Here is a 25,105-nt window from a genome sequence, read left to right on the forward strand (position 1 = left end):
TTCGCCTCATAATCCACCTCCCGCCAGCGCTCCGAATCTACCCTGCCAATTAATATTTTTTTTAAAAAATTATAATATTATTAATATTTTGTAAAGTATAAATTAATAAATTTTTAATAATAATGAATAATATTACTAAGTTATATATAAAATTAACAACATCAATTATAAAAATAAAAAATATCAATCACAACTCCAAACAAAATTCAAAAGTTTCAAATACATGAAAAATAAGAACACCAACTTATTTGTATTTTAGACTTTTTTTAATAAGTATATTATTTTTTAGGAATATTTTTTTAAATATAAATGATTTTTGGAGCAGGAGCGGGTCATAGCGGGGCGGATTCGGAGCGGGTCAAAATTTTTTCGTTTCGGATCATAAAAATTACCTCATTTCCTACTCCAAATTCATTTATTTCTTTTCGTTTACTGCCCTATTCAAGACGGATCAGGACAGGAGCTCCACCAACTCGGATTCGTTTGTATCCTACATGTGGGGTGAATTTTTATTACCTTCATTTTAAGAGAGTTACTTCCAATTTGCCTTAAAAATTTTCATCATCAAAATTTGTGTTTTCAAAAAAGGTTTCTTTAACTGAAGAATTATGCTTTTGACTTCCTCGCAAACAAACAAGCCCTTAGTCTTTTCCATTGCATTGGATTTTTATTTTTTTGAAATAATTGTAATATGGATAAATTGCATGTTTGATGCTCAAGTGCTCAACCTATGAGTCATGAAACATTCTCTTTCTCAAACTTTAATGTATTATAATTTTTAGCACGAACTTTTAAAATTATTGTAATTAAGTCATGAAGCTCAATTCAGCTGCCTAAATATTAATATATTGCTAATTTAGAAATGATATAGCAATATTGTGATTAATGATACGTCAATAATTAAGATATCATATCACTTTAATATCAGCGATGCGTTAATATTTAGTCAACTAAATTGGACTGTAAAACATCATCATAACAATTCTTAAAATTCGGGACAAATTATAATAAATTAAAGTTTGAGAACAAAAATATCACCTGACTTATAATTTGAGGATAAAATGTGCAACTGACCCTTGTAATATTTTAAATATCACTAAGTTCAATTGAGAGCTTCATGGTTTGTAGGATTCTAGCCACCAAAAAAAAAAAAAAAAAAAAAAAAAGAAAAGTGGGCCCAGTTTTGCTCATCCGGTGGATCTGGCCAGGCAGTCCACATAATATTCCTCAAAATTTTCAAGATACAGTCTTTAGATCTTTTGAGAGTTTGTTACACACAACAAATATGTAACTTTTGCTTGGGATACCCCTTATGCGTCCCCCAAAGTGCTGCAGATACGCCAGTAATGCCAAAGATTGCCTGCATCGACCCGCCAACATACATTATGCGTAATTGCTAGCATTTCAGCAGCCTTTAATGAAACCTTTAATAGTGCCTATGACTCATAAATAAGTAAGACTCTGATATAATTGTTATGCAACTTCTAAAGTATCGCCAATGATACGCAATTGTCAGTACATCAGTAATCTATGAGAATGCTTCTCTCGAATTCTTCTTATACAGCCTCTAGAGTGCTTACTGATGATAATATCGGCGACGTTTGGAGCACGCGTGCAAACCAATCAATCGCCAGACATTATTGTCAGCACCGCAACAGTCTTTAAAGAAACCTTCGGTGGTATCCGTAGGAAAGCGAGGGGCTTTTAAGATGAAGTGAGACAATAAGGTCGGTTTGTGTGGTCTCTTTCAAGGGCATGCATTTGCTTTCATGAGTTATCCAGATTCCTCCACCATTGACCTCAGAAAGAGGATAGAGAGAATATCATTGTGATAAATAATAAAGAGAATTTTAAACCAATATATACATATATATATATATATATATAGAGAGAGAGAGAGAGAGAGCGCGCGCTAGGCTGGTATACTATCGGTAGCATGAAGGCCTCCATGCTATCAAAATATTTTCAATGATGCGGCTTCCAAATCGATGATCGGCTCCGTTAGACTTGATCTATATTATTAAAAGTATTTGGAACTAAATTTCATAATTTTTCGGCATTATTTACCTATCAAACGAGTAGCCTAAAAATAAACGGCTGAAATTAAAAATCTCATAAAAAATAATGATAAAAGACTTGAATTTAAGATCAGAGGACTGATCTTACTCTAAATAGTGAAAAAAAAAATTTTATAAAAATTTCATTAGATTTGAATTGTTTTACACCGTTAAATTTACAAACGCATCACATCTATCATTAAAATTGTCAATTTTGAGACATTTTGATTACTAGCCAAATGATGCCGAAAAATTATAAAATTTAGTTTCTAAATATTTTTAATAATGTAGATCAAGTTTAACAGAGCCGATCGTCGATTTGGAAGCCGCATCATCGAAAACAACTTGGTAGCACGGAAGCCTCCGTGCTACCGATAGTATAGCAGCCGGACTATATATATATATATAGAATTAGGCTACTATACTATCTATAATACCGGAGCTTCGATACTATAGTCTTGTTTTCGATTTTAGGATATTCAAATTAACGATCCATACCGTTAAATATGATCTAGAATATATAAAGTTCTTAGGAATAAAATTTTAATTTTTTTCGACATCGTTTACTTACCATTTTGGGTAATTGAAGGTACAATTATCTTCAATCGGAGGCAATAGCATTTTGGCCACTTTAGCCACCTTTTTTTTTTTTTTTTTTTCTTTTTCTTTTTCTCCTTTTATCCATAATTTGAAAGATACATTATTTTTTTTTGGGTAAATTTCCCCTATGGTCCGCAAACTATGAGATGGGTGATATTTCAGTTCTCAATTTTTAATTTATTTATTATAATTCCGACTCAAACTTTTAAAATTATTACAATCAAATCTCATAACTCAATTTAGTTAACTAAATATTAGACCCAACTACGTTGACTAATTATTAAGCTATCGCTGATATAGAAATGATGTAGCAATATTGTGATTGCTGACACGATAATAATTAAAATATCACGTCACTATTATACTACCGATGTACTAATATTTACTTAAATAAATTATATTATAGGATTTAATTGCAATAATTCTAAAAGTCAAGCCAAAACCTATAATAAATTAAAAATTGAGTACTAAGATATCACCCGTCTTATTATAGTTTTGAGGGCCAAACATGCAATTTATCCTTTTATTTTTGTTCTCCCTTTTAACTCATCTGAGTGTAATATATCTAAAAATTAAGAGGTTAATTTAGAAAGAAAATTACCTCATTATGCTTATTTTAATACAACGACTAGTACCGTAATCATTACCTAATTAGTTATTATTCAAAAGGTCAGAAGTTTGAACCACTGTGAGCTTCTTTTCTTACACTTTTAGTTCTTTTCATTTCTCTATAGTCATCAATTCCTTGTGATTGAGTAAATGAGCTTTTCTATTCTTATTAACGTTAGTCGCGAACTTATCTTAAACAAATAAGGAAACAAATATGTACTAAATATTAATTTTCCACTCTCTCACAGAGCCAATTAAGTCAAATAATATTTGAATCAAATAAAATTAAGCATAACCAAACAAGATTTCAAGGTGCCACATCCTTTTGTTTTTCTCACCAGCCACTTAAATAGCTATCAATAACCTTTTTCTTTTGAACTACATTAGGCCTTATTATTAAAAAAAAAAAAAAAAAAAAAAAAAAAAAAAAAAAAAAAACCACCTCTATGTTTTTGCGCTTTATCACTTTAATGCCCTGTAATTTTATTTTTCTCTTTCTGTTATCCCTTCTATTAATTTTTTTGTTAAATCAGTAACAAGTTAAAACTACAAGGTACTAAAGTGAAAATTCGATAAACTATAATAAGATGCTAAAGTGAATATTCGATAAATCATAGGTGAGGTATCTGAAGTTTTTTTTATATACAAAGAGTTAACGAAAATAGAAAAATGAAACCACAGGATATTAAAGTAATACACTTTAAACCACAGGGTATTAAAGTAAGAAACCGCGAAACTACTGAGGTGGTATTTGAAATTTACCCAAAAAAAAAGAAGAGAGAATCATGGGCCAAAAGAAGGAAGCAAATTTCCTACAAACACGTGCATAGGATTCCCTACGCATGGGGTTCATCCGGCCGCTGATTTTTAGTATAATTAATCTACACTATCTGAAATAGACGGCGCAGATTAACTCCGCTAAAATCCAACAACCGGATCAACTCCGTCCGTAGGATTACGTAAAAAATGGAAGAAAAATTCCTACAACCCTATGCTTAAGATTCCTTACGCACGGGATTCATCCAGCCGCTGGTTTCTAGTATATTTACTCCACGCCGTTCGATATTAGACTACATGGATTAATCCCGCTAAAATCCAACGGCGGGATCAACCCCGTGCGCAGCGAATCCTACGCGTGGGGTTGTGCACAATTTGAACCTCAAAAATAAAATAAAAAATAAAAATAAAAACAATAAGATATCTAAGCAATTATGTTCATTTGGCAGAAAAAAAGAGGGTTTGCACATGTTAGGGCAAATGTTGTAGGCACAGTTCACATGGCAATGTGGGAGCATTATTGCTGTTTTTTAAAAAAAGAGGAGTAAAAAACAAAATTTCTGATTTATAGGTATGACTGCTACCAAACCATCTTTTTGTGTGTGTGTGTGTGTGTGTGTGTTCTTCTGCCAAATTTTTCATCAAAGCACGACGAATTTTGATAATTCAAACTTGATTCGAGACTCAGAACTGAATCTTTGTAGGTGATTGCAAGGTGAACTCGCGCAAAGTTGGCCAAGGTCAAATGTGATCTACAATATCTAAACAGACCTGACTGTAAATCTTATCTTAAAAAAAATAAAAATCAGAAATTTTGGATACTAAGATTCTCATAGACAGAGAAATAACCTTGTTTAAAAAGGATAAAACTCGAGAGTACTAGTATTATTTTTGTGTATGAAATCGAACTATTGAAACAAAATCTAAAAGAACTGTTTTTGGGAGAAAACTCAGAATCAGTGGAATTCACTAGTATTGTTTGTTCTAACTCTTCTTCTGACGGTATGCTTTTCATCGAAGTCATTCCTCCACTATTTTCAGCAGTAAAACCAATTTCTACGACCCGAAAGATCTATTTCTCAGGGAATATGTTATTTTAGACATGATCAACTACTGAAACTTATTTAAACGGTACATTCACATTTCTGGAAATAAAACACCGATAAAGATAAATGCACGGGGTACAGAAAACGCATTTCCAGTTTCTCCATACCTCAGAAGAAGAAGAAGCAGCCCTTTCGACATTTGATTAGTTCTCAGAGCGAAGCAACGAAGACGTCGCGTCTCTGGGAATGATGATTCTTCTTCAGCCTCCTCCGTCGAGTGTTGCTCGCCCTGGTTATTGTGGTATGTTAATTGATCAACGAATAGGGCAATGGCACTTCGTGCGCTCAAGTATTAAAAAAACATATATGTACATTTATTTTTGAATGGCATGTATTATTCAACCCAACAGATAAATCAGTTCGACGAGAAATGTTCGGATCGTAATGTTAGGTTCTCAATGAGCGATTACGACCTTCTCTGAAATCAAATCCCTCATCACCACATCCTAGATTCCTGATAAGAAGTGGCTTACTGTTGAATATGAAAAAAGCTTTCGACAGAACTTCAGGTTTCGAGCAAATCGGTTTGGAAAAACAAGCAACAAAAAAGCCACCAGAAGATGTATTATAGCTCTAGTTAGCTTAAAACTCCTAAAAAAACTGTAAACGATTGCAAATATGAGTACGTAAAACTCACCAATATTGGTTGTGAAATACGACGAAGTCGGTTGGTACTTGCTTTCCGTCATCATTTCTGTTCCAATGGTACAAAGCATGGGTTCTATTCTTAAGCTCTAATGTAGAATGACCATAACTTGCCTCCCTGAATGCCGAATAGTCGGGCTGTGGATCGGAGAACCTGAACAATGAAGATTTAGAAAAGCATCATTACCATATGTGTCTAAATTATCGGCAAAAGAGAAAAGGAAAAAAAAAAAACAAATACAAAGAGAGTTAGTAGTGGATATTTCCCTTACCGTAAAGCAAGGCCTTCCTGATTCCCTCCATCGCCGACAGTTACGTAAACAGGAGCGCATTTGTCGGGCACAGGATAACGATTGCCCGATGTTACGTTGTAGTTGATGTTAGAGATACGGTACTGTAAAAAATGATCCATATCGCAATTAGACCCACAAAGAAAACAAGATAACAGTGTTTACTTCCCGTAGGGGATATTAAAATTCGTACTACTTGGATCATGCATATATCCCTCCATGTTGCAATTTCACACACACAAGAAAAAAGAAAACCTTAACTTGGAGTAATAATAATTCATGATCAAAAGTTACAAAACTAATTCTTAAAAATTCTATCAGCGGCATATCGACTAATAGGAACTGATGAGTGAATTACCGATCTCTCGTAGGCGTGAACATGGCCCGCAAAGACGATGTCAACTTTATATTGTACAAACCAACTCTCAAACGCGGCCCGCATACTCTCCCCTTCCATGTAGTGAGCTTCGTTGCTGTTGTAGAGTGGCGCATGCATGAGCACAATAAGCCACGGTGTCCGCTCCCTGTCCACTTGCTGCAGTTCCCCTTTAAGCCACCACCATTGAGGAGTGTATTTAACTGATTCAAGGTCATTCGTTTCATTCAATACAAATGAGAGAAGAAGAAAATGTTGGCAAAAAAAAAAAGAAGTACAACCTAAAATGAAAAGCTTAGGCTTTATCTGGTTATTCTTACGCTTCTACTTCTTTTTTTTTCTATATTTTTGTAACTCGAATTATGTACAATTTAATGTGGGTTAGCTTGCAAACCCATCCTCTTTTGAAACAAATAAAGTAGCAAAGAATAGTTACTACTGAGGCCTCATTCGATGTACATTTTTACGTGTTTTCCTAAACTCAAATTCTATGTCATTGAAAAATAAAAAAGATAACCATGTATAGATTCGAGTGCGCATTGGATGGGCTTCTTTGTTCTTGTTATTATTGGTTAGCTTTTAACTCGGCTTTCTTAAAAAGACAAAGTAAGCGAAAGAAAAATTAGGACTTCTCTGTTCTTGTTATTTTTTCTTTTTTCTTTTCTTTTCTTTTTGGCCAAACAAAAATATATAGATTGAAAAAAACCTGCCACAAGCCAGTGGATTCAATCACGTACGATTTGAGCTTTAAAAAACAAAATATATGTGTATCTAAAATGATTCTTTTTTTCCGTGCATAGAATGGAAATAATCTGGCATCAAATCACATAGAATTCAGTTAAAAAGAAAAAGAAAAAAACGTAAGCACAACTGAAGGAGCCCTAAGAATACAGTTACCATTTAAAACTAGAGAAATTTTGATTCGATATATTCTTATCTGTAGTATCAAAATATAGTTTATTCAATTTGAGTATGGATCGACCTGATGAAATTGCTTACTGGCAAAGACAAATAAAAAGCGGCGATGTATTACCAAAAGGAGAATAGCTCGAAAGCACAATGATGTGGGCAGATGCGCGCCTGACTGCATACCACATGGGAGAACTGCTCTTCGAAGCCAAGTAAGGAGTTGTAACTCGATGTAAATACGGTTTGAAAGTAGCAACTTCTCCCTGATCAAATCAATAAACAGAAACGAAAAAAGGAAAGATATAAGAACAGAATTTGGAAAATTTTCCTATTACAATACAAGTTGTAAGCTGGATATCCGACTGGTTTGATTTGGGCAAAAGCACGCGGACTAGTCAAGTTTTAGAAACATGGTTTTTAAGAGCTATAGTTCCCTATCACATTTTGAAATAGCGAATTGAAGCCTCCACACTCACTACAGAAAGTTGCTGGGTTAATCTTATATCGACGAATAAATACAGAAGGCGGGCATAAAGCGGAAGCAAACATGACAAAGAAGTTACCAGTTCAGGTCTGTATTCTATTTCATGATTTCCAGCAGTCCAAATCCACGGCTGATACGCAGCGCTGCGTTCAATAAACCGGCCCCATGTATCCCAGCGTATACCATCGTTGTGTTCGTATCTATCAGAATAAGATAGGTCTCCAACGAATAGAACACTTTGTGCTCCGCTGTGCATGTAGTGCTGAAGAGTGGAAAGAGAATTATACGTTTGCCCCAAATCACCTAACAGCATTTCAGTTAAAAAATATTAATGATTCAAGAACAGGGGGAAAAAAGTGAACTAAAAATGATGGATGTAATTCGAGGAAAGTGCGAATCCAAGAAAATAGACTTCATCCAGTTCATTTAGTTTAAAACTGTTGTGTTTATAGACCATTCAATCCACATAAGATCAAAGTATTCTAAACACTTCATGACAAACGATGTTGGCAATCAATTAATTTGTTTATATATTAGTATTTCGCAGGTATGATTACGTATAGCCCACGATTAGTCGATTTGATGCATCGTTAAGAAATATATGAAAGCTTAGGTTCCGAGTGACCCCAAATATCATGAATAACTAGCCAAGGTGCAATATGCTGCCAGCTAACATCCACCAACAATTGATCCCAGCCTTTACGTGACGTAAAAAGATTTGCACCCCATCTTTATGTTAAATTTATTTGATACTAGCAACATAAGTTAGGATCACATCACTTTGATCACGACTAGTGCGAGCAAATGTAGCAAGGTGACTAGACACGAATCCATTCTTCATGCTTATAGTATTTCGCAGGTATGATTACGTATAGCCCACGATTAGTCGATTTGATGCATCATTAAGAAATATATGAAAGCTTAGGTTCCGAGTGACCCCAAATATCATGAATAACTAGCCAAGGTGCAATATGCTGCCAGCTAACATCCACCAACAATTGATCCCAGCCTTTACGTGACGTAAAAAGATTTGCACCCCATCTTTATGTTAAATTTATTTGATACTAGCAACATAAGTTAGGATCACATCACTTTGATCACGACTAGTGCGAGCAAATGTAGCAAGGTGACTAGACACGAATCCATTCTTCATGCTTATATGCTTGAATATGGTGTTTGCATGCGTATGCGTGAATGCATATATAGAGGGGAATTTTATGTTGCAAAAGGTGGAAAACTATGCTAACTTCAAAAGATAGAGTACCGTTTCTTAAGCTTCTTAGATAAACTGCGGGGTGGAAAATTCACACACAAGAAAAAAAGAGTGAGGAAAGAGTTGACACACCTATAATACCAAAAGCATAGGGAGCATCTGGATCAACAGCAGGTGGCGTTTGGAACCAAAATTCCCGAGCTGAATCACCTGTCCCGATCTTGTAATAGTACTTGGTGTCGTACTGAAAGGAGAAATAGGATTGTAAGATTCAGGAACAATGAAACAAACAGTTAAAAAACTATTAGTATTTATAAGTATTTAATCAGTTACCTCAAGGTCATCAACAAGGCAGTGGTGTAAGTAACCAGATGTATAATCGTAAAATGTATAATTTGTATATCTCCCTTGAGCCGTACGGTCATATTTATGCTCTTCTTTACTATATAGAACTTCGCTTTTCCCGGGCTCAGAGGTTGTTACCCACGAGATAACAACAGCTTTTCCATCATAGTCGCCCTGAGTGATATGGACCTAACCATAAAATCCGAACAGTGAGCATGGGTTTCACCATGGCTGATGAAGGTATTCGAATAGCGGCAAAAGACATAATGCAATGAGGGTGAAGGAAGGCTACACACTTAAGTACAGTTAGAGAAAACTTACAGGCCGTGATTCACTAACAATACATCAGTTTGAGTTTAGATAGAAAAAAAATAAAATAAAATTCTCGAACAAATTGGTGCTAATAAATTATGCCCGCATTCACGTCCCTATCTTGTGGAAAAAGTTTTTTTTTTTGCAATATTTATTAAACAAGATAAAGTCAGTATCTACACATCCAACGACGATCACATCAATACAAAAGTGATATTTAATCAGATATAAAGATAACCCTTTTAAGGTGCTTAAATTAATAAGTTGATACGACAAATACCTGTTCGGGTGCATTATAGCCCTTCGGAACTGCAAACACTTCACTGTCTAGAGGGATGTCGGTAGAAGGCCATTCAGAACGGACAAACGAACTTGTATGCCTAGAAATGACAATGTCCACAAAGTACACAAGATAAAGCGAAAAGCCAAGTAGGATGCTTCGGAACTCCATAGGATTAGACAGTTAATTTAACATTTAACCTGTGACAACCAAACAGCAGTTTGCATTACATTAGTAAAGGACGAATATTAATTAAAGATAGAGTATCGAGACCATAGACAAAGATAAGACATTTGTTCATCAAAAGGAATCGCAATCGAAGATCAGGTCAATACATGCAGTTTGATGTTTATGATCCATTAATGGCAATACAAGATATCAAAAATTTGGAAATGGAAGTTCTAAGTACATTCTACGGTAATTTGAATTGTTGTGATTAACCTAAGATTCTGCTCAATTAACTGTTCATGACCAAAGAGTGAAAATGCCCAAGAAATTTCCAATTACTTCAACTCGAGAAAATGAAATGTCACATGGGCTAAAGTAGCGACGATGGAAAGGCAAAATGAAATGTAAATTGACATACAAGCCGAGGAAAACCGCATAGTTTGAAAAACGAATAACAAGTAATCTCAAATTAAGGGTGTGTTTGGTTGGCCGTAAAATGTACTGAAAATTATTTTTCGGCTTGAAAAATATATTTTCCGTGTGTTTGTTTAGCCGTAAAATTTTCTTTTCGGAAAACTATTTTTACATATTTGAGGAAAACGAAGTGTTTTTGTTTTTTGCTGATTTTCAGTGGAAAACAAAATTCAAGCTACGTAAAACTTTTTTCATTTATTTTTTTTTCCACTGAACCAAACAAATGTAGATTTTTTTTCCTTTCAACCAAACAAATGTTGATAGAAAATTACTTTTTTTTTCCTACAAACCAAACACTACAAAACGTACCCACGGAAAACTATTTTTCACAGTTTCCCGTACAACCAAACACCCCCTAAAGCTCAATCATTGTGGCGTCAGCAATATGGAGAGTAAACCATTATTTATAGCAAACATATCACTTAAAAAGACGAGCACTTCAAATTTCGAACTTCAAACTAGCTACCTTAGCAGATTCTATTGTGGAGAAGGTTTTTTCTTCTTTTTTGAGAATGAAATCAAATGATCGTCACCATTCATAATACGGAAAATCCTCGAATCCAATAAGAACAGCAAATAATCTTAATTATCATACTACAACAAACAAATTCAGCAAGAACTGCGACAAAATAAACCTACAATGATTCAGCCCACCAATCAATAAAATTTCGCAGTCCTATTTGTCGGAGAAAAATGGTAATCATCAATTCTAATAACAATCATAATAAACATCATATAATCTATATGATTCTAATTGCGACGAAAAGGTACAGGGTCATTATCATGGTGGGTTGGATAATTCCATTTCCTTTGAACCCAAGGATCCTCCAAGATCAAAATGGTTTGATACCAACCAACCCAATCAATCACTTTCATCATTATTAACAACAATTCTGGTTGCCCAAAAAAACAAAAGCAAAGAAAAATGGTGTTTTGAAATCCTGATTCCCAAAAAAAAAAAAAAACATCTTTGATCAAAATTAATTATAAAATTTGGAAAGGAAAAAAAAACCAATCAATCTCTTCATCAATCTTAACAACATTTCTTGTTGGAAAAAAAAAAAAAAAACAGTATGCAAAATGGCGTTTTGGAACCCTAACTCCAAAGGGGGAAAAAAAACCAATCTTTGATTAAAAAAAAAAAATAACCATCAAATTTGAAAAAACAACAAAAAAGAAAAAAACCTTAATCAATCTCTTCATCAATGTTAACAGCATTTTTTTGTTGCAAAAAAATACTAACCAAAATGGTGTTTTGAAACCCAAATTCCCAAGAAAATTTTTTTGATGAAATTAACCATAAAATTTGGACAAAAAAAAGCCCATTCAATCGCTTCATCAATATTAACAAAATTTGTTGTTGCAAAATTTTTTAAAAAAGAGAGAGAGAGAGTAATGCACTAACCAAAATGGCATTTTGAAGCCCTAATTCCCAAAATAAAAACCCAATTTTTGATCAAAATTAATCATAAAATTTGGAAAAAAAGAAAAAAAAAATCGAAACTTGAACGGATTCGAGGGGGGTAGGTTCCTCACGCAGTGGGGACACGGCACGCAGTGGTGAGACGCGGCGTGCGCCGTCCAAGTGGCGGCGCCGCCCAATCGGACGGCCGAGATCGAGCCGCGGTGGAGAGAGGAGGAGAGGAGGAGGAGGATGCTCCGTTTTTATGCGGCTCTTTTATGCGGCCTCACGTGGGAGAAAGATTAGGGAGAGCCGTAGAATCAAAGCGTGGGGACAAAAGAGAGGGTAGAATCGGAATAGTGGGAAAATTGTAGGGGTACTTTGGGAATTTTGGTGGTGAAAAGAGAGACTTTTTGGGTAAACATTTATGGTGACCACCCTCAACTATAGGCAAATTCAAAACAACTACCTCAACTTCTAAATTCGTTCATTTGAGTTGTTAGTGTTGATCTAAAATTTAATAACCTACTAATTATTAATTAGTTTAGTTTTATTTGCTAAAAAATAATTAAATTTATTAAATTTTAAAAAAATCACTAACAAATTTAAAAGAATCTCCAAAAGTCTTAACTACACATTATATGTTAATAGTTTTTTTTGGGCTAAATTACATAAAACCCTCCTGTCTAAACCTGTTTTTTCACTTTTTCCTTCTGTCATTTAAAAACCTACACTTTGACCCCTTATAAAATAAAAAATATTCACTTCGCCCCCTGCCGTTAGTAATCCGTTAGGGTTCTGTTTATAAAATATTATTATATATTTTTTTATGCGAAAAATGTCCTCAGCCTTTTCTCCTATGAATATGATGAGAGACAAAATAGTGAGGGGCAAAATAATCATTTTATCATCATAATTCACACCGTACCCTATGTGAACATTTTTTATTTTACAAGGGGACAAAATATAGGTTTTTAAATGACAGAAAAAAATGGGGTTTTCGGTAATTTAGCCTTTTTTTTTTATTTCTCACATTATACTATTTTTTCAAAGACATTAAAATATCTTTTTCTTATCAATCTATACACTAAACTTTAGATTTGTTTTATTTACTATGCCGTATTATTTTTTTGACCTTACTAAACTACTATTTTCTAGTTAGGGATAACACTTAGGCGTGTTTGGTTCGAAGTCGGAATCAGAATCGGAATCGAAATCAAAATAAGCTGGAATCGGAATCGGGATGACTCATTACCTAATTTTGTTTGGTTCATTACCTGAATCGGAATTGGAATAAATCATTCCCATTGTCGGTGTTTGGTTCAGGTGAATATAAAAAACGTAATCAAATTAATATACTAATATTAGCTTTATAATATATTAATTTAAATTCAAATTAAATATTAAATATTAAAAATTTACATCAAAATTTTGAAATAATGTCAAAATTTTAAATCTATTTTTTTTAAAAAAAATAAAAATTTGAAGTTGAGTGGATAATTCAAAATATGAAACTAAATTTTTGATTTATTCAAATTCAAAATAAAAATTAAAATTTAATTTAAATTCAAATTCATAAGTTAGATTCGAAATACTTGATTAAATTTTAATTTTTAATTTAAGTTCAAATTAAAATTTAAAATTATATATTTAATTTTTAAATTTTAACTCATATTTTAATTAAAAAAGTTGAAAAAATAAATTTAATCCGAATAAATATTCATTCCATCCGGATTCAACTTCCAATCCGGCCTCCTAGCCGGATTGAAAAAAGAGGTGATTGGGGGATTCCTATTTCACTCGGGAATCGGAATCGGAATGGGACTCCCGCGTTCCAAACACCCACAAACAAATTTATCTGTTCCGATTCCGATTCCAAGGTGAAAAAGAAGCGAACCAAACACGCCTGCAATATTATTAAGAAATTTATTATTTTACACGAAAACTCTCACTTCTATAGAGAGAATTGAGAGAAACTTGCTTAATAGCACTTAAAAAAAAAAAGAAAAAGAAGACCTTTCAAGATAAATTTATTAAAAGCTTATAAAAAAGTATTTCCCAGTATTTTTCTACTATTTCAAGCTTTTTAAATTTTTATCAAAATAAACCGAATATATATCTCAGCATTTGTAACCAATACTTTTTAAAATATAGAGATTGATTTTTTTTAAAAAAAGATACTTCTAGTATCACTAAAAGAGTCGTGCTACCCATACACCCCATATTGAGTTGTAGATCCTACAACTCTTGAATCCAACGTATGATATAAAATTTGAGGAGGCAATTTCATAATAGCACATAGTTGAGGGGTCTCTATGCATTTTTTACTGAAAAGTATGTATTGCTCATGTTCTCTGATTATTAGGGGTGACACATGCTTAACTCAAATAATATGTTTTATTAGTTTAGAAGATTCATGGTTTAAACGAAAGCAACCTCGCTCTCTCTGTCGTACAATATTTATGATTGCCATAGAATGCATTCAAGTCATTACATTTAAGGGAAAATTTCAAAAACCCCCTGTCGTTTCACATTTTTTTATTCTAGTATCATATGGTTTAAAGTGATTAAGTTAGTACCCTATGGTTTCGCACTTTCTCACTTTAGTACCCTGTGATTTAAAGTGTATCTAATTAGTACTCTGTGATTTTATTTTTGTATCAAGTTAGTACCCTATGGTTTTTAAACCACAGGATACTAAAGTGAGAAAGTGTAAAACCACATGGTACTAAAGTGAGAAAATGCGAAATCACAGGATACTAAATTGATACACTTTAAACCACAGGGTACTAAAGTGAAAAAGTGCAAAACCATATGGTACTAACTTGGTACACTTTAAACCACAGGGTACCAAAGTGAGAACGAGTGAAACCACAAGGGGGTATTTGAAGTTTTTTCTATATTTAAATGTATTATAAGCATTGCTGGACATGGGGCTCATCATTGGGCATTTGGGCTTCAACCTCTAGGCGGGGGCTTTTTTTGCATTCGGCCCTTGAAAAAAAATTATTTTAAAAATAACTCCAGCAAATTTATATTTACAAAAATGGTCATAGCTCTACCACGCAGGCGCCACGTCAGTGCCACGTGAGCGTGCTGTGGCCGGTTTGTTAAGTTGAACACGATGAATCATTTACCGTGTTTAGACACGGTGAATGATTTACCGTGTTTAGACACGGTGAATGATTTACCGTGTTTGAAGAAAATATAATATATATGTATTGCGAAAAAATATAAGGAAAATATATAGGAGTGCTTGAACACGGTGAATGTGGAATGAGAAGAATATAGGTATGGAACATGGTGAACCATTCACCGTGTTTGAACACGGTGAATGATTCACCGTGTTTGGGAAAAATATAATATATTGTATTGCGAAAAAATATAAGAAAAGTATATGGGGGTGTTTAAACACGGTGAATGAAGAAAGGAATATAGGTATGGACCACAGTGAACCATTCACTGTGTTTGAACATAGTGAATGATTCACTGTATTCAACTTAAAACCATAGTGCTGATGTGGCGCCTGCGTGGCGGGGATAGGGCCAAATTTGTAATTATAAATTTGATGGGGTTATTTGTAAAAAAAAAAGTATTTTGAGAGGGCCAAATGCAAAAAAAAGCCCTCTAGGTGGGGTTGTCAGTGGATACAGATATCTAAAATTTTATCAGAATTTGAATATGAGTGAAGCAAGTTTATTTGAAGCTAAAGGGATATGGTTTCGGATACGGATATAAGAAATAAAAATCGGACGGATTCGGGTTCGGATATAAATTTTGTCTGAATCTATTATGAACCCAAATAACTTTTACATTATATAATATATATGAAAATTTAGTCTTATATCTGAATTTGTACTTTGATACTTAGATTTTAATATAATACGTTTGAAATGCGGTAAAAAGACATAATTGTTTTATATTCGATTTTGGATGTGGAATTTCAAAACTTGTCGGGTTCAGATTTAAATTTGGGTTTGGGGTTTGGTTGTCGGGTTCGGATTCGGGTTTTTAAAACCTAGCCTGAATCCGACCTGTTGACGCTCCTAACTTTTACTTTTTTTCAAGAATAAAAAAGTACAGTTAAAACTATATGCAACGAAATAATATTTTATATTAAATCTCAAGCACTTCACCATCCAAGTAAATGGTGACCGAAATATGTTATCGAAATATGTTATATGTACATTCAAAAATAAATTCTAAATATTACATCCATCCATCCTAAAATAAAATTAGTAGTTTTTGGATGGATAGTATTCAATTTAGGGTTAATTACGCTAGTAGTCCCCAACCTTTTCATCAATTTTCACTTGGATCCCTAACTTTTTTTTTTTGCAATTAAATCCTTAATCTCTTGATTTTATTACAATTAGGTCCCAACCGTTAAAAAATCTATTAAAATTAACGGAATCCTCACGTCAGCGCCTATTTGGCATCCTTTTGCATGTTAATTTAGGTTTCTAAACTTTGCACATTTTTTACTTTAGTCTCTAAAAATAAAAATTCAAAATTTTAAATTTAAAATCAAAAATAATATTAAAATTTTTTTGCAATCCGCTGACACAACGCTACCGTGGTACTGACATGGTCCCTCCGTGGCGCTGACATGGTGCTGACGTGGGTATTTTTCGTCAATTTTAACACCTGTCTAACTGCTGGGACTTAATTGAAATGAAATCAAGAGATTAGATACTCAATTGCAAAAAAAAAAGGTTAGGGACCTAAGTGAAAATTGGTGAAAAGGTTGGGGACTACTAGTGTAATTAACCCTTAAATTTATACTGATACTTTTAAGTGTACAGCTAGCATTGTTCTGCTCGGCAGCGGAAAATTGATATGGGACTATGGTTATACTCAAGAGGTTAGGAGGGTTAAGCGTGCTAGAATTAGAATAGTTCTAGGATGGTTGATTCTCTAAAAAGTGGGGCGTCACAGGTAATATTGGTTAAGCTCAGGAGGTTAAGACGGTTAAGTATGTTAGAACTAGAGTAGCTCTAGAATAGATGATCCTCTGGGAAGCGGGGCGTCATAGTTAGTATTAAAGCCAATCGCCAGTAGGAAATATGAGATGATATAACGGGCGGAGCCCGGCTCCCGGACTGATGATTGTTGTGGGTGGAGCGCCACTCTCCACAAGGTTGGCTATGACTAGCAAGACTGAGAAGTGAGACATCACAACTAATCTAGTCCTAGACTCTCTCAAACTTTGGGCTTAGCTACTATCCAAAATACTATAACTGAATTAAGATATTTAACTATACTATACCTTATATATGGAACTATTCCAAATCCCGAGGGTGTCACATTTCCTCCTTTCCTCTTTAAGCTTTGATGTTCTCATCAAACTCACAAACACCAGATGATGTGAGACTCCTCTTGCTAGACTTAACGGATCTTGTGGAAAACCACACTCTGCCCACAATGACTGTCAGCCGAAAAACCGCGCTCTACCGGCTACATGATTTTACCTCAGCCGAAGATCATTTCACACTTCTAATTGGTAATTGACTCTGATACTAATTGTGACAGCCTAAACTACTCTTAATTTTAGAGCATGCTCAAAGCGATTTTAATTTTTCTCAGCCTTATAAAGAATTGGAGGTGCATTTCAACAGTATCAGACTAATGCTTCTCCAATGGCTGGGGTTCTAACCATCATTTTATTTAGAAAAAAACTTCAAATACAATCCATGTAGTTTCGCACTTTTCCACTTTATTATCATGTGGTTTAAAGTGTATCACTTTCATACTCCGTGATTTTATTTTTCTCTTTTTATTATCCCTTCCACTATATTTTCGTTAAATCAGTGACAAAGTTAAAACTAAAAGGTATTAAAGTAAATATTCGATAAATTACAGGTGAGGTATCTGAAATTTTTTTGTATATAATTTAATAAAAAGTTACTGCTGACGAAAAGAGAAAAATAAAACCACAGAGTACTAAATTGATATACTTAAACCACAAGGTACTAAAATGAGAAAGTGCGAAACCACGGGATGGTATTTGAAGTTTATCCTTTTATTTATAAACTATCATAATATCATCTATCATTTTATTTGTATCAAAGGAGATAAAAAAATCTAAAGTGCTTTAATTTTTTTTTAAAAAAAATCTTCCTATATCTAGGGCAGCAGATAAGCTTCTTTTTTCTTTTCTTTTTTTTTTTTTTTTGCCTCATTCCAAGCTTCTGGAATAGAGTAGAACTGTTCAAAGGAGCACCAACATTCTATCATCACAAATTCAAATACTAAAATTCAAATAACTATTTCAAAATTATAAGTGTATAATTAGGTTAGAATACTTTTGGAAGCTCAAAGAGAGTTTACTTTTGCATTGCTTCCCTTATAGAACATCTGAACCAATGATTGATATAAATATATTCTAAACTATTTGAAGTTTCTAGGAGTGTAATTTTATGATGTCATTTTTCTGTTATTCAAGTGGTTCAAAATTTAACAACTTCGACTTATATAATGTGAATTTGACATAACTAGATCACTACGTAAACGATGTCATAAAATCATGAAATTTGATTTCTATTAAGTACAAATAGCCTAAATTATATTTAATGATACCGATCATCCATTTGGATATCTCATTGCTGAAAACGACACTAAAGTAAACTCTCTTATTTACTTCTATAAGTATTCTAGCCTGGCTCCAAAAATATTATCAGCATAATAAATAAAAATTTCAAAATAAACTCTTCCATTTACTTCCAACAGGAATGATCAATATAGACATTTAATCTTCACCACATTATGGGCTAGTTTGGTTCACTTATTTTCGACTATAAAATCGTAATGAGATTCATTAACTCTGATAGTTGTTTGTTTTAAAGAAATTGAATTCCGATTCCCATCCAGAGTGGAATGAGACTTGAACCAATTTATTTATGTCCCAATCCGATTTTGAATTATGTACTGACCCATTCCAAAATAAACCACTCAAAACCCTTCTCTCTCTTAACGAAAATCCTATTTCAAAATCCTAAATATCCATTCCGATTTTCATTCCAATAACAAATTAAACATTTCTAGGTGCTTCGTCATTCTATTTCCTATTCCAATGCAATCCAATTTCATTTCTCATTCATACTCCAATCATAAACCAAACATACCCTACAAGTAAAGAGTAACAAAGCCAAACAATTTCAACCTTGTATAGCACAACTTGGATGTTTAATCGCATGAGAAGTTAACTGAGAAAATAAGATGCATTTCACCATCAATTCACTAATAAACAACTCATTACCTGAAAATCTTCGAGCTTATTCGGTACTCCAGGATATCACTCGACCGAAAGCTGAACTCACCTTATACCCTATAACCTCTCTTAATAACTCTACTCTACACTGTGAATCACCGCTGTAAGACAAAACAGAAAATGGTTATATAGAAGATGGTCCAGCCAATAAGATGTCGCAGCTGATCAGTTATTGCGTGGCGATTGTAAAATTGTATCTCAAATTCATATTAACTACATATAATTTCCGTGGCATCCGCTGAAAGGCTTACCAACAAGAAAAAATAATAGAAAATTCGCAAGGTTTATTAAGTCTGTAACTTACGGGCTCCAAAAGGATCAAAAAACCTTCTCGGTCAAGATTTCTCCCGCACGAATAATAAGACAATCGGGCTCTTTGCTGAATAATGAAACAATAAGGAAAAAAAAAAAGATTATTTGATTACTATTAGGGGGTTATGTACTAACTGTTCCTACCATGTTGCAGCAATCAATCTGCAGTATCCATTGGCTTTTTCCGAAAGAAGGCCTGGACCAATGAAACCACTGCTATCAGCGCAATCTGAACATGTTCCGATGTGTTGGTCCTCACAGAAACCTGACCTAATCTTCTACTATTGAGATTACCACTAATAGAAACTTTTGAACCACGGCCAACTCGGAAATCCGACTGAAAACTGCCGCCCAAAACCATCTCTTTCTCAAAGGAGAGGATGGTGCCCGCCAAAATTACCTTCTCATCCCTTACAGGATAATCTTTCCCCTTTATTGTTGCCTCCAAACTTCCCCCGTACGCCACTTGACCGCCGCCCCCCATCCGACCAGTGTTCATTGTCAGCTTAAATCTCTTTCCTAACGAAATCGAGTCCTCAACTTTTGCCCCGAAGAAATACATATCACCAAATTTAGTAACGGAAAGCCCAGCTCCCATTGTGTTGAAGGATAAATTGCGGAATCTAGCATCGCTACGAAGAGTGGAAACCAATTCTTTACCGGCGGTTTGAATGTCCAGTCCGCTGTGTAAGGAGTGGCCACTTGGGTCCATGTAATTTGCCGCACATTCCGATTGGATAGTAAAATCTTCTTTATCCTTTCTCATTTGTCCTGCGAGAGAAATATAAGTCCTTCTCTTTACATCTCGAGAAAACTCTATATTGATCCCGTCGAACCCAACATCATGATCCCATCCTTGAGGATCCAAAACAGGCCTCGAAAGCCACTGATCATTACCTACTAAGCAGCGATATCTATAGGCTGGATTCTCAGAGTCAAAACTTTGAGCAATTGCTATATCCAATACTTGCATAGCCTCTTCGGAAGGATTCTCGTAATCCTCACTGTCATTTGAAGTATCATTATTATCCTGAACCATGGCCATCTTTTGCTTTCTAACTTCTTCTTTCCATTGTTTCTTTAGAAAAAGAGTCTCGCGATAGTCCAACTCATCAAGATAAGACTTTTTCTGATTCTCAGATAATTTCTGGAATTGGGTTTTGGTTAGTATTCGAATTGGAGGTAGCTGATCGTATTCATCCTCATCATTATCTGAGAGATCATCCATTTCACTCTCCATGCCCCCGGAATTAGCTAAAGAATGGGGCCTAAGGAGTGAAGAGAGGAGATGGGGCATCGAGGGCACTCTGTTGCTTGCTGGTGTTAATTGAAAGCTATCCTGAAATTTTAGAAGAGAGTTCGCTTCGCCCAATACCTTTGTAGCTGTACACAACAGCAAGAATCTGGAAATCCAAGCTTGGCCACTTCGGAGAACTTTTTCGCCTTTGTTGTTTGTTTTACACATTGGATGATTCTCAACTAATATTACAGGATTATCAAGCTGAGTGCTAGAAACAGCTTGGTGTATATAATGTTGAATCATGTTTGTCCAATAGTGAACCAACGCTTCATAATTCACAGGATAGCCGTCGGCCCCTTCAGGAAGAGGAGAGGAAGCATGTGTCATAACAAGAACAGTACTGAACCAGATCGAAGAACCAAAGACTTCAGTTATAAGCTTGAAAAGCGGATATTCATTGTAATTCCTGCCAGTGAGATCTAGCCGCTCAAAATATAAAACAACATCAGGCGGAGACTTTCGAATGAAACTTCTAATTTCTTGCATGATCTTCCTGTTTCTTCTTTGATTACCATGGGGAGGTGAAAGACCGGGTGTATCAATAACTGTGACATTAATTCCTTTAATGTTTCCAGAAACTTCTTGGATTTTGTCAGTGGAAGGTTGGAATGGATCAGTAATTACCTTTTCCTGATCAAAGATTGCGTTTATGGTTGCGCTCTTGCCCACACCAGTTTTGCCCAATAAAAGAATCTTGATCGAAAAGTCGAGGGGGGGTCGATTAGTTGCCTCCTGCTCTGCTGCTATAGCCCTAGCTTTGTTGATCTTAAGACAAGTCCTCTTTATTTCTGAATCAGTTGCTCGAATTAAGCTAGCGAGGTGCAATCTGTATAGAACCTGTGCAACCACATTATTTTCGGGTGACTCTCCTATTCTACGAACAAGGCGCAAGAACTTGATTTGGAGAGACTCGACTCTTTTTAAAGGATCTGCATCCTTATCATCGCATTCGTATTGAGCAGGATCAGAAGTTGAAGTCGAAACCAGCTGAGAAGAGGCTGATAATTCTGTTACTTGGTCATAATCGGAATTAGCACTACTGGCATATCCTGTTCCCACCATGTTAGTTCTCTCTACTGTACCTACAAAAGTCAAAGGATCATAATTACTCAAGTTGCTTCAAGCCTCTAATCTGGAGATGGAGTCATTGAGCAGATCCAGCTCATTCTCTTAATAGATAGTGGATTTAGAAAGCAGGAACAGTACAACAATTTTATCACAACGTGATAATTATAAATTACAGGAAAAACAGATTAAGAAAGAGATCTTTTGTTAAAAGTAATCAATCAAATTTCAACAAAAGATTAGAAAATAGTGACAAAGAGCATTAGGTTTTGCACCAGTCACAAGAAGAGACATTATTGTATTTCCGTGCCAAAAAAGCACCTGTGTAAGGGAACTAGGAGAAATGAATGGGAGAAAACATAACAGAGGGTCAAAATAAAGAAGGTTGACGGCTAGGACTGTCATATCGGTCCACAGGACAACTGTGGTGGGCATTTGCCGACTTTGGTGTGTCCACAATGTTGCAAGCTCATACATGCCTACGCATAACAGTGCCTTTGTACTCAATGAGTGTCAGCATGTGCCATGTTGATCTCCGACGAGCACAGAAACATGCTAGGGAAAGTAAATCCATGATGGACATACTTTGAAATAGGAAAGCTGATTTTCATGCCCTTGTGAAAAATAGAGGGAAAAAAACAGTAGTTTTCATGTCAACGGATTTATCAAGAATGACATCCCGAGCTACATTGCTAGCTAATGAATGCTCACTGTTTCAACATGTTCAAAGCACGCAAATTTGTCTTAGTTATCTTTTCTCAAAAAAAAAAAAAAAGTGTCTTAGTCATCACAACATCATTCCTCGTTATGGACTATTAGTTCAAACCTCCTATCTTTCCTCCTTTCCTTTAAGTTAAAACAAGTGTGTTGCAAGTAGAGACCAAAAATAGCTTCCAAGTTCCAATAGAAACCGAGTATGATAAATCAACAAGGAAAGTTAGTCCTAGAGCTAATAAAGGAAAAGGATTTATAAAAGGAGGCAAAACTAATGAGCTTAAGTTTGATATTAGGTTGTAATTAATTTTTCAACAGCCAAAACTAGGGTCAATTTCCAATAACATTGAGTTCTTCTAAAAATGCACCAAAACTAGCAATAAGAAAAGACGATGCAAAATATCCACAGAACGTCACGAATTTTTTTGTGTAATGGGAATGACGAGAGACATCATGATTTACAGCAGAAATATACTATACCTTGAACTCCAGGTTCTCCATTCGGAGAATCCTCATCAAAGAAGCTGAAAGGCCTCGCTGACAACAATTTCTTAGATACCAACCGGCAGAAAAGCCACTTCTTGAAATCCATGGTCCTACATAAAAGAGCAAGAAAAAATCAATACACATCCAGCGCAGTTCGATAGCAACCATATGTTAGCGAGTATCAACTAAGTTGGCGTTCGATGATGTCGAGAGTAACTTCAAAACATAGATTACAAAGCTCGTGGCATAACTACAAAGCTCGTGGCATAACTATAAGGCCATGATGATGATAATAATGATAATGATAATAAATAATGATAACAATACTTTATCTTAGTGTTCCGTCAACTGCTATCTAATTTCTACAAAATGCCATATTTTTCTAGCATTTACAGGATAAACTGAACCGGAAAATCGTTCCAGGATTCCTCAAATTATCCAATTGACAAAATTCCCATTTTCTCTAATTTCTTCTTTCTCTTTAAATACTTACATATCACCAAATTCACAATTGATTCCGTAAATAGAAGCATGCGAACTACATCAAATACAAAGAAGAGAACGGACTTATCAACTCTTCTGATTCATGATTAGCTCGCACAGTCATCTTCTTTTAAAAAATAAAAGCTAAAAACAAAAAAGAAAAAAAAAAAACAACGCGTAATCACCAGGGCACTCTAGCACATAGAATTTGATTTTTTTTATAAAAAAAATATAAGAAAAAACAAAAAGAAGTATCATACGAAGCCTAAAATTACAATCCCTACAATAACATGCTACTAAATCTCTTCGAATCCTTTCAAACTACTCTTTTTTGCCTTGATTTGGCTTTTGAATAACCAAATTAATCAACAAATAAGGAGCGAACGCAGGAGAGGTTTCGACCCCAATACCTAATTCAAGAACGCCGCGTCCGATTCTTCGGATTCGCCGTGGGAACGGGGAGATTGAAGCATAATATTACAATCTAATTGGAGCAATTATTGGGCAAATTATAGGGGGGATTCGAAGATGGTGTGTGTGAGAGCGAGGGAGAGAGAGAGAAGAGATTAGGGTTTCGTCTCCGTCCAAAGATTGGGGATTTGGTTTTCGCCTTCTTTTTGGGGAAAACTTCAAAAACCACCCCTGTGGTTTCGTACTTTCTCACTTTAGTACCCTGTGGTTTAAAACGTATCAATTTGCCCCCCTGTGGTTTCGTTTTTCTCTTTTTGTTATCAATTTTATTATTATTTTTTTCTTAAATCAGTGACAAAGTTAAAATTAAAGGATACTAAAGTGAATATTCGATAAATATAGATGGTTATCTGAAGTTTTTTGTATATAATTTAACGAAATATTAACGAAAAAGCTTCCGAAAAGATAAAAATGAAACCACAGGGGGGCAAATTGATACATTTTAAACCACAGGGTACTAAAGTGAGAATGCACGAAACCACAGGGGGGTTTTTGAAGTTTTCCCTTCTTTTTGTCCCGTTAGTATTTTTTTTCTTTTTTTTTTCTTTTTTTTTTTTTCTAATTAACGTTCTTTACTTCTTTTTCGACTTTGGTCGGATAAAAATAAAATAAAGGGTTAATTTCACTTAGGCCCCTACTAATACAGTAAATTGCAAACATATCCCTATAAAATTTAATTTTTATATATTGTTTTTGTAAAAATTCGGATATTTTCAAATATATCCCTGCCGTTAGAAACTATTAAAAAAAATTAGTTAATCATAGATAACATATTTAACCCTAGTTAGTTAATGAGGTGAATTAATTTTTTACTCATTTTTAATTAACAGTTGAAATTTTTGGAGGGACATATTTGTGATGATAAAAAGGTTATTTCACTAATAAAATAAATAGTATTTTAACGGTAACAAATCAGAGAGATATATTAGAAAATATTAGAATTTTTTATCGTCATAT

At 34.4% G+C, this 25,105-nt stretch overlaps 2 protein-coding genes across 9 annotated transcripts; both read right to left on the reverse strand.

Moving 5' to 3' along the window:
• LOC109724889 (phosphoenolpyruvate phosphatase) lies at positions 1,063–12,335 on the reverse strand. Of its 5 annotated transcripts, none has more exons than XM_020253854.1 (11): positions 12,182–12,333; positions 10,004–10,203; positions 9,400–9,600; positions 9,199–9,310; positions 7,933–8,156; positions 7,494–7,632; positions 6,443–6,663; positions 6,067–6,188; positions 5,787–5,948; positions 5,257–5,378; positions 1,063–1,360 (listed from the first exon to the last, which is right to left on the reverse strand). In XM_020253854.1, the coding sequence occupies exons 2-10, from the start codon at positions 10,172–10,174 to the stop codon at positions 5,300–5,302; spliced, it is 1,431 nt and encodes a 476-aa protein (XP_020109443.1). In that variant the 5' UTR covers positions 10,175–10,203; positions 12,182–12,333; the 3' UTR covers positions 1,063–1,360; positions 5,257–5,299. The 5 variants fall into 5 exon arrangements, with proteins under 5 accessions (XP_020109443.1, XP_020109444.1, XP_020109442.1 ...); XM_020253855.1 differs by lacking the exon at positions 1,063–1,360 and adding an exon at positions 1,444–1,799; XM_020253853.1 differs by lacking the exon at positions 1,063–1,360 and having other exon boundaries at positions 5,019–5,378.
• On the reverse strand, positions 19,187–24,278 carry LOC109724897 (translocase of chloroplast 90, chloroplastic). 4 transcript variants are annotated; one of them, XR_002220105.1, is made up of 5 exons: positions 24,088–24,278; positions 23,189–23,304; positions 19,774–22,011; positions 19,622–19,696; positions 19,187–19,418 (listed from the first exon to the last, which is right to left on the reverse strand). XR_002220105.1 is itself a non-coding variant. In XM_020253877.1 (4 exons), the coding sequence occupies exons 2-3, from the start codon at positions 23,298–23,300 to the stop codon at positions 19,787–19,789; spliced, it is 2,337 nt and encodes a 778-aa protein (XP_020109466.1). In that variant the 5' UTR covers positions 23,301–23,304; positions 24,088–24,278; the 3' UTR covers positions 19,461–19,696; positions 19,774–19,786. The 4 variants fall into 4 exon arrangements, 2 of the variants coding, with proteins under 2 accessions (XP_020109466.1, XP_020109465.1); XR_002220104.1 differs by having other exon boundaries at positions 19,622–22,011; XM_020253877.1 differs by lacking the exon at positions 19,187–19,418 and having other exon boundaries at positions 19,461–19,696.

Source organism: Ananas comosus, linkage group 19, assembly GCF_001540865.1.
Source record: "Ananas comosus cultivar F153 linkage group 19, ASM154086v1, whole genome shotgun sequence".
NCBI lineage: Eukaryota > Viridiplantae > Streptophyta > Magnoliopsida > Poales > Bromeliaceae > Ananas > Ananas comosus.

Coding starts and splice junctions, on each gene's coding strand:
- LOC109724897 (XM_020253877.1), bottom strand. CDS start 23,300: ATGGATTTCAAGAAGTGGCTTTTCTGCCGGTTGGTATCTAAGAAATTG. Junction 22,012..23,188: donor TGGAGAACCTGGAGTTCAAG/GTATAGTATATT, acceptor TGACTTTTGTAG/GTACAGTAGAGAGAACTAAC.
- LOC109724889 (XM_020253854.1), bottom strand. CDS start 10,174: ATGGAGTTCCGAAGCATCCTACTTGGCTTTTCGCTTTATCTTGTGTAC. Junction 9,601..10,003: donor GCTATAATGCACCCGAACAG/GTATTTGTCGTA, acceptor TTTTATGGTTAG/GTCCATATCACTCAGGGCGA. Junction 7,633..7,932: donor TAGAATACAGACCTGAACTG/GTAACTTCTTTG, acceptor TGATTTGATCAG/GGAGAAGTTGCTACTTTCAA.